General features: G+C 36.5%; 2 protein-coding genes across 3 annotated transcripts; one reads left to right on the top strand and one right to left on the bottom strand.

Moving 5' to 3' along the window:
- The first annotated feature begins 58 nt into the window (after nt 1-58).
- On the top strand, nt 59-2,961 carry LOC122395468 (BAG family molecular chaperone regulator 2). The gene is made up of 3 exons (XM_043393085.1): nt 59-566; nt 806-918; nt 1,029-2,961. Exons 1-3 carry the CDS (start codon nt 353-355, stop codon nt 1,260-1,262), a joined length of 561 nt encoding a protein of 186 aa, XP_043249020.1. The 5' UTR covers nt 59-352; the 3' UTR covers nt 1,263-2,961.
- A 144-nt stretch (nt 2,962-3,105) lies between these two features.
- LOC122395467 (ras-related protein Rab-23) lies at nt 3,106-17,735 on the bottom strand. 2 transcript variants are annotated; one of them, XM_043393082.1, is made up of 6 exons: nt 17,465-17,735; nt 13,172-13,293; nt 8,760-8,922; nt 7,038-7,117; nt 6,768-6,964; nt 3,106-4,201 (listed from the first exon to the last, which is right to left on the bottom strand). In XM_043393082.1, the coding sequence occupies exons 1-6, from the start codon at nt 17,495-17,497 to the stop codon at nt 4,071-4,073; spliced, it is 726 nt and encodes a 241-aa protein (XP_043249017.1). In that variant the 5' UTR covers nt 17,498-17,735; the 3' UTR covers nt 3,106-4,070. The 2 variants fall into 2 exon arrangements, with proteins under 2 accessions (XP_043249017.1, XP_043249019.1); XM_043393084.1 differs by lacking the exon at nt 13,172-13,293.
- Between the last annotated feature and the right edge of the window lie 187 nt (nt 17,736-17,922).

Below are 17,922 nucleotides of genomic sequence, written 5' to 3'. Positions count from 1 at the left end.
CATGCCCTCTTTCTCGATTCTGCGAAACTCGTCCGAGCTCACGTATGCGTGATCTGGATGGTGAAAAAGTGGAATGGGGTGTCCCTGGTGCACCCGGTGCACCCAGGGCTCCGTCTGGCATTTCTAATATAAATGCGTGTGCACTGTCAGTTATTTTTTCGTATTATGGTTTACAGTTACCATTAAAGTGTGAGAACTGTGAGACAGTGTACATTGTGACGGCATTAAAGGATATAAAATTAATCCGCGATCGACAAGCTTGCAGTTTAATTTGCGTTTGATTATATATTTTCACTTTGTAATTACGTGTTAAGCTGCTCCGTTGAAGAACAGCTTCGAGAATTCCTTAAAAATGGATAATAACCCATTGCCGCATATTATAGAATGTGCGGATTGCGAGGGTTCGGTGAAACCAAAAGAAAGGTTAGTCAGTCTTCTTGATCAAATAGAAGTGCATGTAGAACAACTGAGGAAGGATGCCTGGAGACTCGAAGAAGAGAGAGATACTCTGTTGACCACCTTAGATACCCTTAGGAACAACGAAATGCTGGGCAAATTAGAAGAAAGTAAGTGTTTATCTCTCGTTTTCTAAGAATTCAAGGTCAGTTGTAATGTTTCTAGAAAAATCGTTATCAAGAAACTTGATATTTGTAGAATGTTTCTTTATAACGTTATCAAGAATTTAGATTTTAACTTATATAATCATCGAATAAATTGTGTTTTTTGTATTTATACAAGAACCTATTAGACGTAACCTATCTAAAAAGTATATAACATTAAGGTTAAATTTCCTTTTTCAAAATAGCTGACAGAGATGATGTGTTGAGGTATGCTGAGAGATTGTCTATGCGATGTCTAACGGTTGATATTTTGGTCAAAATTCAACGCGACCAGATTCAACAAGAAGCATTACATCAGGTATGTATCACCTGTTGCTTTACATTTCTATTTTCTGTCAAAAAATAGAGATATAATTTTATGCTGTTACTTGAACAACAGATGACAGAGAATATGTTGATTAATTTTAGGTAAATGGTTTAATCGACAGTTTAATTGTTGGCCTTCGCGATGATCCAACTACAACTCGACTGCGATGCGCATCTTTCATGAATGCTTGTTCTTCGCACGGTTATGGACATTCCGATAAAAACTTTGAAAGTGCGATTCTTGGTTGTACTTTGGATGACCAGAAGCGGGTGAAGAAGAGATTACAGGGATTATTGGATTATATTGACAAGATGCATACAATTCAACTACTATGAAAATATATTTGGAACAACCTATTTTCAAAGGAAGCAACTAAATTATTCATTAAACTAGCAGTTAATCTATCTTAGTTGTTCTGAAGGAGATTTGAGGAAAATAAAGTTAATTAAAGCAGGGTGCTTGATGATGATTCAATGGTGATGTTTTATGGTATATGTAGAGAAAGCATTACTCATGTTACATAAGTGTGTTATCTTTTATGCATAGATCATGAGTTTTGAGTAGAAGTCGTAGACGTTGTATGTCTTGCAATTGTGGAAATAAGCTATGCATTTATATTATATTTGTGCAACAGATGCATTCTAATGAAACTTATATTTTTGTTCTTTTCAATTTTGAAAATACAACTTTATACTGTGTTAAAAATAATACTTTTTAGAACTGACGTTTGAAGTAAAACAAGGGTATATACAATACATTTTCATGTAAAAGTATATTTCCATTTTCTGTTCTTTGTAACCGGGGAAAACAATAGTACATAGAGTAATTAGAATAGTGTTAAATTTTATCTTTATGCGTATCATACGTATGTGACTGCTGGTTAGTCTAGTATGCATACAATGTAATAATCTGTCATCATTTTGTCGACTTGAAACTAATAATGCTTTCCATAATTAAAAAGATTATTAAAAATGTTTAAAGAAATTAAATACAGATTGTAATTATGCTACGAATGTGGGCTTTGGACTATTCCGTATTCTAATAAATTATGTAATACATTTACTTCTTGTAGTACTGTAGATAGAATTGTCATGTTCAGTGCAGATTGAGCAGTTTACTGCGTATTATACTTGGTACAACATGGATAAAGATTATATGTACAGTCTGACGTAATTTTAAAGAATTGTTTAGTATGCTTAACCCTTTAACGCTCAAACCCGAGTCCGACTCTGACATAGCTGACCGTCCAAAATGTGCATGCCCGAGTTAGACTTGAGCAGCGATATATGTATATGCATTTCTGTTCCGTTTCATCTGGCCATTAATATAAGTAATGTGCACGCAATCGGAAAATAATAGAACTGTGCTCCCTAATTTCTTTATTCTTCTTTCTCTTTCTCTCTTTTTCTCTTGGCTTTCATTCTCACTGTATATATTGATGAGTTTAAAGTCTTTAAACGTTAGTATTTTTCGGCAATCAGGTCAATCTTGGTTCAAAGTAAAACCATAAAGATTAGTCGAAAGACCTATTGCTGATTATATTTCAGCTAGCAAAAAAAAAGAAGCCCCGACTCGAATTTGTGTCGACAAAATTAGTGATATAGGAAAATGCATATGGAAAGACAAAATTTCATTGCGAAAACTGTAAATTAAATGAAATATAAGTTTATGCTAATAAAGAAATCTATTTTTTGCATTTACAAAAATAATTATTTTTTTTTTCACACTGCTCCAATTTGCACTTTACTATGTTTAAAAATGCGAGTTTAAAAGTTTATCAGATGAGATACAACGTTAGAATTAGCAGAGAATGTATGTAATTTGTATGTAATTTTGGACAAGTTAAATCGAAAGAAACGCAAGCATTAAGGGGTTCAGCAGCTATTTATTTTTTTTATTTTATATTTTGTACTCGATCATTTTATTGATAAAAAACATTGTTTCCGGTACAATATCGTATTGTCAAACTATTTCAGTTATATTATTGTATATATTTTTTTATTAATATAATTGCAGTATATTTTATGCCTGATACATCTGTTCAATCTTTAAGGTAAGGATGAAGTTTAGAAGCAACGCATAATAAATTTGTTTTATGTGGTAAAAATTGAAGGAATAAAACGTTATGGTAATTAAAGTGGAGTGCAATATATCGAAATATACTAGATGTATTTTTTTTTGTATGCTTCTTCAATGCTTTTTAAGGTACTGATTAAAAGAAACTGTTTAAAAATCGTAACGCTTTATTTTTATTTATTTTATGCGTTTACTGTGGATGAAAAAGTATTTTCTTTTGACATAATATATTTTTTCCCTTAGAAACTAGTATATTTGGTTAGCTATTATATTGATATCTGTTTACACATAAATTAACGTCTAGAATAATATTTTCTACGAATTCGAGGCGATTTAAATTAATTTTAGTTTTAAATATTCTACTCGATGGAATATTTATACTTGATTAAAAAATTACCATATATTACCTAAACTGATGATTCGTTACAATTATATCTTGACTGAATGTATACAAAAAAATGAATACTATACTCATCTTCCTTAACGTTCGTCTTTAACACATACAAATTAATATATTTACAAAACACGAAGGACGATTTAAGCTTTTCGACGCAGTTATGAGAAGATATTCAAGTGTAAGATAAAATATTTTTCGAAAAAACGACACGAGAATTTTGTGTTCGGAATGAAAAATTATTAACCTTAAGCAATTAAAATTTGTTGTCGGTTGTACGAATTGAAAATTTTAAACAATGTTAAATTGTATGGTTTTGTTTATGATAATGTTAATTATTCAATGTACCGTTAAAGCGAATTTAAGCAGAACATGTATCGGAGCAGTACTTGAATAATTGTTTGTTAATGTGAATGTATATCACAAATTGACTGATATAATATCAACACTATTCGGTGACAAATCATACAGCGCATTCATTCTTTGATCACGATCCTGATGCACAACGTTGTGCCTAATTAATTATTATGAATCATTAGACCAATTAGTGTATCGTTGCCGAATCGACCATAGGATATTTATATTTTCATAAATATGAATATCAGTCACGATACACCGTTGGAGTATATTCGTCAGAGCTTTTGACACACTTCTATTTTGTCCATGCAAAAAACTAAAGTAGCCTGCAAGCATTTTTCACGAAATTTCGTTTCTTGTGATTTTTTGTCTTGACTCCTGGCCGCAAAACAATGGTACCGTTCCCTGTACTCCGGCCACATGCGGATCCGTTCGGACTAAAAGCACCTGTAATAGATATGAATATACATATATGTATATATATATACATGTATATATTTTCGTAAATCGAGAAATTCACGGATAAAACAAGAGATAGCCGTTTTCTAGTTTACAGAAGTACAATTCTTTACACTCCGTTTTATCGTGATAGGTAACGTGTTATTATAAGAGATACATGTACTTACATGCGTTTATTAATTTATTCTACATTATCTGTACATGCTGTAAACATTTTAGACTGTTACTTGTATAGAATCTAAATTACGTTATTTAATAAAACGATTCACGCTCCGCAATTTATAATGTTGTGTACCTACCTTTCTCATTATTATTGAAACAAATGGTAACGTGACAAAGATTACGTAAAATTTGTTTGTGCAAAATAATTAACAGGACCGATTAAAGTCAGCACGATGTGCAGTAGTTGGTGCTACATTCCCACATTTTTATTTTTTTTCTTGTCGCGTAATTGAATCGCTATACATATACATATAATGTAGTATGCTCGAATAATTATTTCTTAAATTCATAGAATTCATTTTACGAGAGCGATGTTATTAACATAGAAAACGAAAAATTCATTCTTTGGCCAATGTCCGGTAGCGAGCGAAGGATATAATATCACACATACAGGCATGAGTTTGTGTGGTTTTGTGCGTGTTACGTATGTACCACTACTCTGGCTCGTTATTCAAGAATCAAGATCAATGGCAGCAGTCACGCGATCAGAAGATGTACATGTACAGTTGGATATACCCTACAGAAACGCAACCAAAGTCCTCAACCTTAAATAAACTGACGTCGACCAACGTTGATTCTGAACAACTGGAACACTTTTCGAGTACTTTTAATTACCAAATATCACATAATATATAATATCAAACGAAATATCAACTAATAAATCTGTAAGGCCAATAGGAACGATCACTGGTATCTAAACGACGATCGATTCTAAGTTTCAAACAAGCAGTTACGCGTTACTTGAAATTTCTCGGTGAACAAATTTGGTCGCATTTTTTTACATCCGTGGAATCATTCGCTACGGGTTTGTACCTCAAGGACAAACAGTAAACGCTGTATTTTACAAAGGCGTAACGCAACGATTACTCGCAAGAATTCACAGAGTGGAACCAGATTTTTATTCAAGCGGAAAGTGGTGGGTGGTTCCTCTTGCACGATAATGCACCAGCCCACTCTTCGGTAATTGTGAGTGTATGTATGGCTAAAAGGCGGGCTATAACTATTCTTCACCTACCCCAGCGCCGCTGGAAGTATTAAATTACCGATGGAAGTAAAGAGACAAGCTGCTGTAGAAAATAGAACAAATAAAATTCATTTTTATGAAAAATTACAATATTCAAGGATATTTAGCGACCTTAAAATAAGTTTTAGGCAACGATCAACCTATCTAACCATACCAGTTAACCGCCGCGTCGAAGGTATCGAAGGTGCTTAAAACTTTTGAACGGCAGTGTACGTTTTCTAAGGTGGTTCGTTCGTTCGTTGCGTGCGTGCGTCCCTGCACAAGGCGTGTGCAACACGCTGATCTATGTACGTATATGCATAATTAGATGCGTGACTGTTGTTAAAATATGTACCAACCGGGGGTAGACCACCTGCTAAATCTGGGCCAACGTTCGATCGTCCCTTTCTCTTGTCAACGAATGTACAACGAATCGAGAGATCAGGGGTTCGAGGGTAGACTTTTAATCCGAGCTGATACATCTGTCTCCTCACGATCCGCGAACGTGATGACGATATACTTAAGGATGAAACGACAGGATCAACCCGTGTATCGTCCCGGCACAGTTGATACATTATGCATCTTCCCGATGGTGTTTCCAAGAAAGCGCATTGTTCTTTTCGCGCAGCTATTGCGGGGCTAAACGACTGGTCAGCGTCCACGTGTGAACCGGCTGCATATACCTATTGTTCTCCGTCGTACAAATTTTATGCAACCGGTGTGACTACGACAGAACCGCGCAGGTACATATGTATAATGCGAGGGATACGTTCCACCAGACTGAAAACTTGTACACGATACAAAAATAACAAGAATTTTGTGGCGTCGCCTCCCACACTCGCCACCAGAGGGGTCGCGCTGTCACAAGCGCTCGACCGACCCCTCGGTTGCTAATTCATCGAACGACTTCCCAATATCTCATGAAAACGAGGTTTTTGAAAGTTTTCCCTCGAGCCCGAATTCAAGAAATACCGCAACCCCACACTAACAACATAAATATACCCAGACACTAACAGTCATTCTAAATGCAGGTTATAGGGCCCCAAAAATAACAAAAAAAAAAAAACCCGGACGAAACGCGTCCTCTCCCCTTTCCTTTTCTGTCCTCCTACGATTCTCCCAAGTTCCTAACCCTCGGCCAGCAGCGCCACAGTTTAAACATTTCTTTCTTTTAAATAGCACCCTGTTATTTAATTTGAGATACAAACTTGTTCGGGATCCTCGTTTAAAAATCCTATGTATCGTAGAAGGGACCGGTACGAATCGAGAGTACTAAGTTTCATTGAGAGTAGTTGGCAAGGAAAACAGAGGTTAAAAGATTTCACTCACTTATTAGAGAAGGTGATCTGGGCCCCGTAGAAGAGTATAATTTCAGGTCGTCTTGATAATCGTCGTCGCAGCGGCGCATCTCGTGGAGACATCGTGACGCGAGATGCCGGAAGACGCTCATGACTCCGACGTCCTCTTTCACGGACGTCCTCAGAAGTTTGCAACCCAACGCGCGGCCTAGCCTCTCGGCTTCGTCCCTGAAACAACGCGCTACGCTCGAGATTACTCGAAATTAAGCCGGTAATTAAGCAAACCAGGCGTTACGCTTACGGATCAATCACGCACTGATCAACCAGGTCCATCTTGTTCTGTACAAGCACCGTGGGAATTTCACCGCACTCGTTCTCCACCTGAAAACCAAAAGAAACCGCGTCTTCCTTATGCGTCTGCCTTATCAACGAACGGGATTCAAAGTATTCTAATTACCACCAACTAATTTCCTACGAGTTCTTAACAATCTTTTTAACGGATGCCTAACTTCTACAGAGCATGTCTGAAAAAAAACGATTACGTTTTAAACAAAAGGTACATACACAATATACAGTAAATTCGTTCTAGAATACCTTGAAAAATCGATCTTCCGATCATTTAGAGCAGCATACTTTCAAACATCTAACAAATAAGATAAACGAGCTTGTTCCGGAAACATTACGTTAAAATGGAACACGATTATTTGCAACAGAGTTATTCATGCTGATTTGTACTTGGTTCAGGTTGAGCCTACACCTTTCTCAGCAGTTGCTCGCCGACAGTCAAAGAAAAAAGCCAACGTACAAGTTTCTACGAAAGGAATTCGAGAGCGTGTCCGATGATCTCGAATGTCTCATCAGTATCGTCAGCGATTTTATTTTCTTCTTACTGTCTTAACTGTGATCGTCGATAGGAATACATATGTACTTTGTACTACATATGGACGACGATTACGACGAATCAACTTGGTATACATTGCACAATATATCTATAGAGATTTTCCACTTAAAATTTCTAAACATCTTGGTCTTGTACATTTATTTTTCGTTGTAAATTAAGAAAAAACATTTGTTAAAAATGCCCGCCATCTAGCATCGAGAGCAACGAACTATTTCTCGACAAACTTGGCCGTTTCGCCGTAGATGGCAGTGCAAATCATGTACCACCGATGGGTCATAAATCATTCACATTATATTTTCAGTAATGAATTTTTTTCTCGAAAATGCGTAGGATTTCTGGTGTATGTCTATTCACCAAAAATGATTGCAATTGATCCCCGCAGCCGAAAATAATTTTTCCAGCATGATTTGAAATTTTGTTTTTTCGCCAAAAAATTTAGGCACCTACCTCCTGTCGATTTTTCTTAAAAATTTCTACGGAAATGATGCTTAATACGACGTTTTTGTAGGCATCTGGGAACTCTACTTCATAAATAAATGAAATCTATTCGCTATTGTTGGAGACCATTAGAAACAACTAAGTACTTGTTCCTCGAATTCCCGAAGGTACCATATACGACGCGTCAGAACTGATATACAATGTGGCTATGCATCAGTGTGTGTAAGTGGAAGGGCAGTTTCCTTCGCGCACCTGTATTGGCTTTTCCAATCCCTCCCATAGTAAATTCACATGTTTTTATGCACACACTACAGCTGTGTGGCCATCAATACTAAGTCAAATCTCCTCGGAATTTTCAGGTCGGTATGGCAGTCAGATTGGGCCAGGAAAACCCCTAAGGTGTAAGGTGTCTACTCGTATACCTTGTCTGTGATATGAAAAAGTTCGTCAATTAGTCAGAGGAGGAGGAGGAGGAGGAATTGTATGGAACTGGTGTTTGGAAAATGATCTAGGCTGTGCCGCTACCTGTGGAAGGAAACGTACTGCTGTAGAGCGAGTTAAAATCAGCCCCCTTGCTTTAATGGCACCTTCACTTTCACATTCCACCTTCTGTCGTGACTACCTACGGAAACGTGCTTGCACCGGTTCAGCACGGTGTGTGTATGTCTCGCGGACGAGTCGTACCTTCAGCTTCCACGAAGGAATGGCGTCGAAGGAATCTCTGTCAGTGGCTGAATAAGCAAGGACGCAGGCATGGGCGCCACGATAATAAGCTGCGGTGATTGCGTCGAATTCCTCCTGGCCCGCAGTGTCCCAGAGCATCAGTCTTACGTCCTCGCCGTCCACCCTGTGGAACAATGGATTCTGATTAGAACAACCAGTAAATTAAACTATTAATTGGAGGAGAAAATATTCCAAAGAATCTTGTTATTTTTTCTTCAAATGGATTTAGGTACTTTGAGATAAACGCGTAAAATGTGAAGATTGTGTAAAGTTAGCTGCTCGTCGGTTAAACGGAAACCAGAGACAGAGAGAGCGTGTGTGTATAGCGTTTAAGTGGCCCATAATCGGTCGTTCAAGTAACGAATTTCTGTTTATAGTCTGCCTTTTGTCCAGAAGCAAACAGGTACGCGTTTCTAGGTTCTGAGAAGCGTACGTCGTGGGATAGTTCCTGGTGCATTTATACCTCGCGGGCGGCACACGTGGTTACCGTTTTAAGACGGGAAGCTGCTTTTTGCACCTTCTTCCTTTCAGCGAGCGCACGAAAATAGAAATCAGTCTGTTAATTACTAAAACACCCGCCCAATCGCAAGAGATTTAAACAAGACCAATTATTACGAGACATAAACGAGATTATGGATTCCAAGAACGCATGAAAAATTTCCGTCTTTGGTAGCTTTAATATCCCGTTGATAGGCATAGAAATAATTAGGCTACATTAGGATTAATAGGACATGGTTTAGATATTTTCAAAGTTCTCGTTGAACGGCGATTAGGAATCATTGAGATCCCGATTCAGGATAATATTAATGAAAGTGTGGCAACTGTACCACCTCTGAGTAACGAATGGATACTAAACGAAATAACGGAATGCGATGTTGGTTCATCGCACAACCCAGTTACGGGTTCAGTTGTGAGAAATGCGGTCGAGTTTTCTCTTTTCCCTTTTCACTGGTCAATTCCTCTGATCTTGTATGATACTCGATCATGCACTTGGAACGTTTGTTAGCAGTTCCACTCCTCGATGCGTCATTTGATTTACTTTGGCAGTTAATCGAGACCAGGTCTGGGCTTATTATTCGAATATTCGGCATACTAAAATAATAAGGCAATAATAATGATTAATGACGACACTCGTAGTCAAAGTTACACGACTCGTAGATATTATTTATATTATTATTTAAACGTTAAGGACATTTCTAGACATATAAAAGAGGCGTACATATTTTAACGAGTCTTACAAACATAGTGTTCCCGCGTTGCGAATAATAAAAAAATGTCCAAATAAATATCTATAGTTTAGAATTTTATATTAAAATTCCAAATTATTCCCGCGTATAATTTTTTTGCGGATAAGTCTAGAAAGAAAATAATGGCTTCTTTTTCAACTTGGAAACTTTGAGGATATCCCATTTATTTCTTCAGTCTCGGCATCTATAACAGTTATCTCGGTAATAAAATTCCGTACGTAACAACCGTTGGACGTTTTTTCCATCTAAGGTGATACTTTTCTTTTTTCTATTCCACGTATACATAGATACATGTGTACGTATACGTATAGAGTATTTAAGACAGGTGTAACGCTGTGTTATCATGCATTTTTACTTGGAAACATAATTCAGTTTAAGCCTCGTAAGATCGTTTTTAAGGAACAGAAATGTTACAAGTTCATAAACATCGTATTCATCGGTTGTTTGAAATAGACGACCTTGGCTCGCGATACTCTTTTCATCTGATTTTATTTAATTTCCACGTATGTAGAGCTTCGTTTGTAACTTCGTAACGCATTCGTTTAGAACACTTTACGCTTGGCCGCTGGGTGTAACTCGGTGATATTGTAAAAACGCAAGTGTTTCTCTGTAATTTTCATTTCATTCCGGTTAATCAGACCGTCCCTTTTCTATGCTCTTATTATTATACGGTAAGTTCGTTCTGTCTCGTGCACGTTTCTTTATCGTGCAATAGCTTTAAAGTTTCTTGCGATTCTCGTTAAAACGTGAAATATAGAGTAGTGCTTTATAACAACGTATCGTTCGCTATTTCGCAAAGTTCGGCGATAAACAAGGGACATAAAAGCAATTGATAGAATTTATATGTATAAACGAGCATTTTGTTTAAGCTTCTTCTCGAATTATAGCCATTTTAATGCTCCTAATATAGCTAATATTTCTTAATCGCTATTTCAACCAGTACAACGGATTCTGTCACATTGTTTCAAACGAAAAGAGAAATATTTCAGTAGAACACATTCACCATGTTTAGAGAATACAAGTACTTAATGTAATTAATTTCCCTTAACCCTTTGCACTCCTATGTCGAGTGTGATTCGACATCAATTTTTATCTCAGGAGCTTCCTCGTCAACAACAGTGTAAATAAAACAGATATTTCAACAGGTAAATATTCAAATAAAACACTTAAAGGCGTTGGTAGCTGCTGGTAACAAAATTCAAATATAATTCGGAGTGCAAATGGTTAAAGGGTTGCTGTCTATGGACAGCATACGTTCCGAAACATTCTGTGTACCGAGGCTCTCAACGTGATCGTCGCAAACAAGAACACGGAAGTTGATCCTGTTACAGTAGTTGGAAAGAAAGTTACGCTAAATGAAACCAAAGTGAAATCTTACTTCAAGATTCGAACAATACAAGATTGATTAACTTCCAGATATTAAATGGAAGTAAAGGAAAAGAAAGAAACCGTAGAATATTCTCGACAAGTTATAACGAGCGAATTATTCCGACCAGTTCTCTTTCACGGGAGGAAACTTCAAATATTAAAACGATCTATCGCGTAAATAATTTAATAAAATTATAGTAAATAGTTGCTTACTGAATGGCAGATTAAAATTATAATATTGACCGTTACCTCGACTAATGATTTCATCGTTAAATTAACAATCTTTACGCAAATTGGTCAAATTGGGGAAAAATGAAGCCACAGATCCGTTTACGATAGAAAATATCTTTCCTTCGAACTTTCTCTTACGTACACATAATGTGAATGTTTTAAAATTTCTCCTGAATAATTATCTTAAAATTTCTCTCCTTTTTAATACTCGATACCTGTTATTGACATTTTAAAAGACTATCGTATCAAATGTGGTTTAAAAACTATAGTATGACCAACAAACAAGCTAATATACATTTTTCCAGAAGCGAAATTTCGAATAAATCCAACGTTAAAGATTTGGATGGTAAAGAAAATGCTAGATTGTTTGAGAAGAACCATAGTTTCGCTTTAATTACCAATCGATGGAATAATGGCGCGTAATATAAATTTAATTGAACAGATATAATAACGGTGATTTAATTGCATACTTGGTTATACGATCGAAATTTATGTTAAAAGCTATTAGAAAATGTCGACAGATGTTTGCCGATCTCCTTGAAAACGGCAAAAGGATAGCCGAGACTAGGACGTCTCCCGCGAAACGTAATTAACTCAAACAACTATGTAGGTATACGTGTATGGTATGTAGGTACACACACGTACTCGCGGAACACCTATTATGTATTCTTCTTTAACATAGTCTTTAATTACCGTCCGACGTTACAGCTGCTTATCTGCCTATACTTTCAACGCCGTGAAAATGATTTTTCTCTTGTCCCGGATATTAATATTCCCACCATTCCGTGGGATATATTCGACGTGACCCCGCGGACGGACGAATCTTAACCGATTAATGATTCGTAACAACTATGACCGATCCATAATACAATATAACCGAGCTATCTCGCTGTAATTTCATTTCCTGAATCTGTTTATCGGAGAACTGCGAGTGTTTTCGTTACATTTCATCCAGCGACGTTCTAAACCTTTCACGCCGTTCTGGAAATTTAATAAAAAGGACCACATAAGTAAGTTAATTCGTACGTGTGTTGCGATTCAGTCTATGTCTCTGATAATTTACGAAAGTAATGGTAAATGAAATCGAGTATTGGATCGATCGTGAGATACTAAAGGTAAACTAAAGAAACGATATTTTATGCGTAAAAGAAACATCGCGGACTGTGGAAATGTCGCAGTGAATTTTCTCGTCCGAGGCTCTTTTTTCCCCCCGATTAAACGACTCTCGTCCTACCATTACCGACCAGTTCGATACCTGTTTCAATGGATTTTTCCCCAACGACCAATAAAGATCCCATGATGATCCGATTACGGTAAGCAAAAACGTCGCCGGCAAGATCGTATCTCGGTGACCTTTTTTTTTTTAATTAAACGTATCGTCGCGTCTTTCGATCCATCGTTGCCCCCAATGTTCATGTTCGTTTAAGAAAAATCATTCTCTGTCGATGAATCGAAACGTAAAATATAGATGAAAATTGCTATTATTGTCGCAAGACGGATAAGTTCGTTTAGCTTTCGTTCACTTACTCGATCTCCCGTTCCAAAAAATCGACACCGATCGTTTTCTTGTAATCCCTCGTGTATGTACCTTTGCAAAACCTTTGGATCATCGATGATTTTCCTACGGCACCGTTGCCGACTATCACCACCTGCAAGTCAAAAAGTATCTTCTTATACATGGAATTTCAATGTCGATAAACATTCGTGCAGAAGCATACCGGATCCTCGATTTCGACGTCGCGAAAATTGGAAAAAAAGAAAAACGAAATAATATAATTTTGCATCGGTACATCGTTTCGCCGTGATCACGATACAATCTGTATCGCGCGTAATTAAGAATAATTTCCGATTCAGCGAAGATAAGGTGCGTTACGTGGACGATGATCCCGATGGTGGACTTTCTAAAAGCCATAGGTCGAGACGAGCAAGGAATAACCATAGATACAGTAGTTAATTTCTTGCGCGACTTTCTTGCCAAGCAATTATAAACCGATCGGTTAGAACGGGCAGCTTTTTTTCTTATAACATCGATTCCAGTCTGGTCAACAGAATGTTTCATCGTCGATTAAATGGGTAGGATTATCGTTTAATATTCGAAAGTAATTGCGAGCAAGTAGACCAACGGGGATCGGTAAGTCGAACAGTAATAAATAAGAACAATAATAATCACGATAACAGCGACAATTTTAATTAACATAGAACAATAATTTAAACGCATAGCAACGATTGGTAGATGTTAAAATACAAACTCAAATTGTTCGCTGACTTTTATAATCGCTATAATGTTAATATGCACAAGAAATTCAAGTTTCAGGTAAGTGGTAGTAACAGCGTTGATATACGTGCCGGTAAAAGATACGAATGTATTACAAGCAGAGAGTAAATCGATAAGAGTACGGTGGAAGCATTGCTTTCTAATATCGTACTTGCACAAAACTGTCTCAACGCGTATCGATAACATTATCGAGCATTAAAATTCACTATAAACTCTTTGTCGCATTTAATCTATCGGGCATACAATAATTTCACCTCCTTTCAATAGTTAATGCCACTATTACAATTTACCTTATGGAATAGTATCCATGGACATATTAAAAAAGTGAACAACACGTTCACCCGAAGTGATCGAAAATACAAAGGTCATGAAAACTGGTCGAACCGCGTGCGAAGGTCTTTTATGATTTCAGGTTGATTAACAGTTTTTCAAGTACAGTTACTAACACCAGCTATAATTTCATGAAAAGAAGAGGAAGCAATTAATTACGAATACATTCGCGCCGATACCGAGGATACGTCTTTATCGTGATACGTTTAGTTTAATAAACAGTCTAGGGATGTTCTTGAAAGCGTCATTTTAAACAAAACATTCACTCTACTTTACATCAAATAAACAAATAAAATTTTCTTTAGAAAGTTTAACGCAGCGCAACATTATCACGTTGACTGTCACGTCCCTCAACCCCATCTATTTGCATAAATAGTACAATATCAATGTTTGGTCTATTCGCTGTGACAAATTTCATTGCGTGTAAAAGTTTGTTCGAAATCTCGAAGATCGCGACCTTAAAGAGCGTTGTACCTTAAATAATTCCGCTTTTAAGATAACGGTGCGCCTGAAACGACAAGTGGGTTAAGTCGATAAGGGCCCGAGTCCACATGAACCGGTCCTCGAAATCGAGCTATCTACTGTAGAGAACTACAAACATATGTTATGTATGTATACGTATAGGAAACTAGTCCACGCTAATAAAATACACCACAAACACACACACACACACACACACACACACACACACACACCTTGCCTAGAAATATGTAAATTCAACATGCACGTATACATCGTCGATCGATTATTACAACTTTATCGTGTAAAGTTGTCTAACGTAAAATACTTAATTACCGACACCTACCCGATTACCATCACTCTAATATATTTTATTTTACATTCTAAAATGTTACAGAGGTCGTTCCGTTATGCGTATACGACCTTGCATAACCTTGCACGATAAGTCATTGGTTTTGCTTTAAGAATTTAATGTTCCGCTTAAACAATGACCAAATTTAATTCTGGAAGTGGTCTTCGTATAGATCGTTCGAAGACAACCAACACACGTTAGTGGAATAATTAACATTGAAATAATCAAGACCCATACTAACACATACATTATTTATGGTCATACATTACTCATACCGGTATTAAATAGTCAACGGTTGTTATTATTCGGTATTATCATACTGTACAATGTAGATTTTAATGGGAAAAGGATTATATATATATCAAGCCGGAACATACCAAGAATGTGCAAGCAATCGCAAGACTTTTATAGCTATCGTAAATAACGAACATTCGCACAAAATATTTTTTGCGAATGAGCTTCGGGCAATAGTTAAACTAATCGATTGTACCGTTTTCCGCATTAACGTCGTCGAAAAAAAAACACATTTTTAAAAGCTTCAAAGTGATTTAAAATATTATAGAATTCAGACAACAGTTTTCCTTACGCTTCATTTTCTCCAGATCCGGTCAATTAGAATTTTTAATCACAACTCCGCGATAGTTATTGGAAACGAGTGGCACCCAATTAAACCAGTGTATGCTAATTGTGTGAAGTTCTCAAACAAGCCTATATCTCCCTCCCAATTTCATCGGTAACGTAGCAACTATCCTTCGATCTTATCGCTAAAACAGTTAAGTCAAAGTTTGAGTAATGTCAAGTATTCCACTGTTAGTTTTTACTAACAAAACATGCATCCAATAAGAATACCATATCGTTTTGTGTTTATAATTATTTTCTGTCGTTATTCAATCGCTTCACGATGTAATGTTATTATCTTCAATGTGTACAGCGGATGTTAATATAATATATGACGATAACCTAAAAATACGAAGAATTTTTAAACATAGAAATTATTCATTCAACACGAATCTTTGGATGCCTGATTTAATGACTGAAACAAGTTATTCGAACGACGCGGTGACAAACACCCGAAACACTGTCAAAATTTCCGTTCTGTTCGAATAAAAAGTATCATCGTAATAGATCGCATTCCAAGTAAACGAATACCGTATACCATCGAGAATTAAACACCATCGCTTAACAAATCTTTTCGGTAATAACGGTATGAGTATCGACTACAAAAAATGTCAATAAAAAGCATCACTTTTAACCGTCTGTTACGCAATTGCCACCGACAACTGGCCAATGATGTTCGAACCAAGTTCGAATTTAGTAGACGAGAAAGTTTAATTTCTATAGAATCTCTTTCGAATACTAATTCCTTAACGAATAAAGTAGAATTTCTTTTTCTATATTTAATAAAAAAGAAAAACTGTTAACACGTGACAGGTACGAAGAATGTTAATTATGTTGCATATTTCTCAGCGACGAAATAACATGTAACAATGTACGCGCGTACGCACTGCTTGTTCCAACCGCGGACAATAAGAACAGTAAAATACGTGGTCTTACACGTGCACATGCCTATGAAAATGTCAGTATGTACCGTTATAGCAATCGAAAGATAAACTGCAATCATTGATGCAGGACTATACAATATTGTACAAGTTTTGAATTACATAAACGTTTGGCATATATTTTTTTTAAATTATCATTAAAGAGCAAGTATCTCACGCTGCGTGATTTACTCCTGTTAATATTATTACTGTTCAATAATAATAATTTCATCAATTTCAGACCTTACGAATGCTGAACAATCAATGCGTTCTTTAGGGCAAATACCTTTTGCGTGAACACTTTTTAATTTCTTTTTTATACTAAATTATATATTATTATGTACGGCAAGCAATTATTGTTAATTACCTTTCTATCGTGTTTCTATCTATTTGTTGATAATTATCGTTATCATTCGTTTCTCTTTGGCTCACAAAACGAAAAAGAACAAAAGATGCAAGTTTCATATTTCTAACCTATAGCGTGTTTTAGCCGGCTTTGGTTGTATACATACCACAATGCAGATCTCTCACTGCGCATACGCATTTCCGAAATTTGATTTGAAACCGAATCTTTAGCGAAATACATCTACGTTGTACAAAGCAATCGCAATCCATTACTCTCCTATGCATTTATTCGCTTTTATTTTCCACTTCGGAACGAAAAATATTGATTCGAGTAGGTAAAAGTGGTTACGCTTCGTGTAAACAAGTAATCCGTTTCCTTCTTTTCAAGGATGCTTCTTCCTAATACCTTTCGAGGCGCGTTAATTAAAATGTTTTATTTCGTACAGCCGTAACAAAAAAAAATCGAACGTCTTGTTTATGGAAATATCGAGATAAATAATGAAAATTAAATTTTTGATCACCTTGAGTGATATCTCGAGTTCTTCCTCCCGCATTCTGACCGTAACGTGATTAGCATAATATCCAACTACAATATATCCCGCGATGTCTGCCGCTGATCTTTCGTGTGAAAATTCTGTTAGCAACGATCACCTTTCACGATATTTTGAATCAACCACCACACACTGTGACCGATACATTGCTGTGAATTTCAAATAAAACTCACGCGCATTTGCTTTTGTACACGATTGTCATCGGAAAATACTTTGTCGAAAGAGCAACACACACACCGGACACGCGACTACGCGCCACTAGCCGACTGAACACCTGTATGGGACACCTGCTCTAACTAACCGTTTGGTAACTTTCTCTAGTGACTTTTCAATCACGTCAGGGATCGATTGCCAACCGTTTCGATGAAATTCAAAACCGCGAGAGCACCGCGACAAGTAAAACTTTCCGGGCGATTATACGACGAGTT

This window comes from Colletes gigas, unplaced genomic scaffold (assembly GCF_013123115.1).
Source record: "Colletes gigas isolate AHSC1104 unplaced genomic scaffold, ASM1312311v1 Colletes_gigas_Sc00005, whole genome shotgun sequence".
Classification (NCBI taxonomy): domain Eukaryota; kingdom Metazoa; phylum Arthropoda; class Insecta; order Hymenoptera; family Colletidae; genus Colletes; species Colletes gigas.
Note: the sequence above shows the minus strand (reverse complement) of the source record. Positions and strands in the feature narration are given on the sequence as shown.

Bases quoted from the DNA above. Each gene is read 5' to 3' on its own strand.
- LOC122395468 (XM_043393085.1), top strand. From the start codon at position 353: ATGGATAATAACCCATTGCCGCATATTATAGAATGTGCGGATTGCGAG. The intron at 567-805 runs GTAAGTGTTTAT...TTTTCAAAATAG, and splicing joins GCTGGGCAAATTAGAAGAAA to CTGACAGAGATGATGTGTTG. The intron at 919-1,028 runs GTATGTATCACC...GATTAATTTTAG, and splicing joins AACAAGAAGCATTACATCAG to GTAAATGGTTTAATCGACAG.
- LOC122395467 (XM_043393082.1), bottom strand. From the start codon at position 17,497: ATGCGGGAGGAAGAACTCGAGATATCACTCAAG. The intron at 8,923-13,171 runs GTAAGTGAACGA...ATTGTTCCACAG, and splicing joins TTTTTGGAACGGGAGATCGA to GGTGGACGGCGAGGACGTAA. The intron at 7,118-8,759 runs GTACGACTCGTC...TTTGGTTTTCAG, and splicing joins TTCCTTCGTGGAAGCTGAAG to GTGGAGAACGAGTGCGGTGA.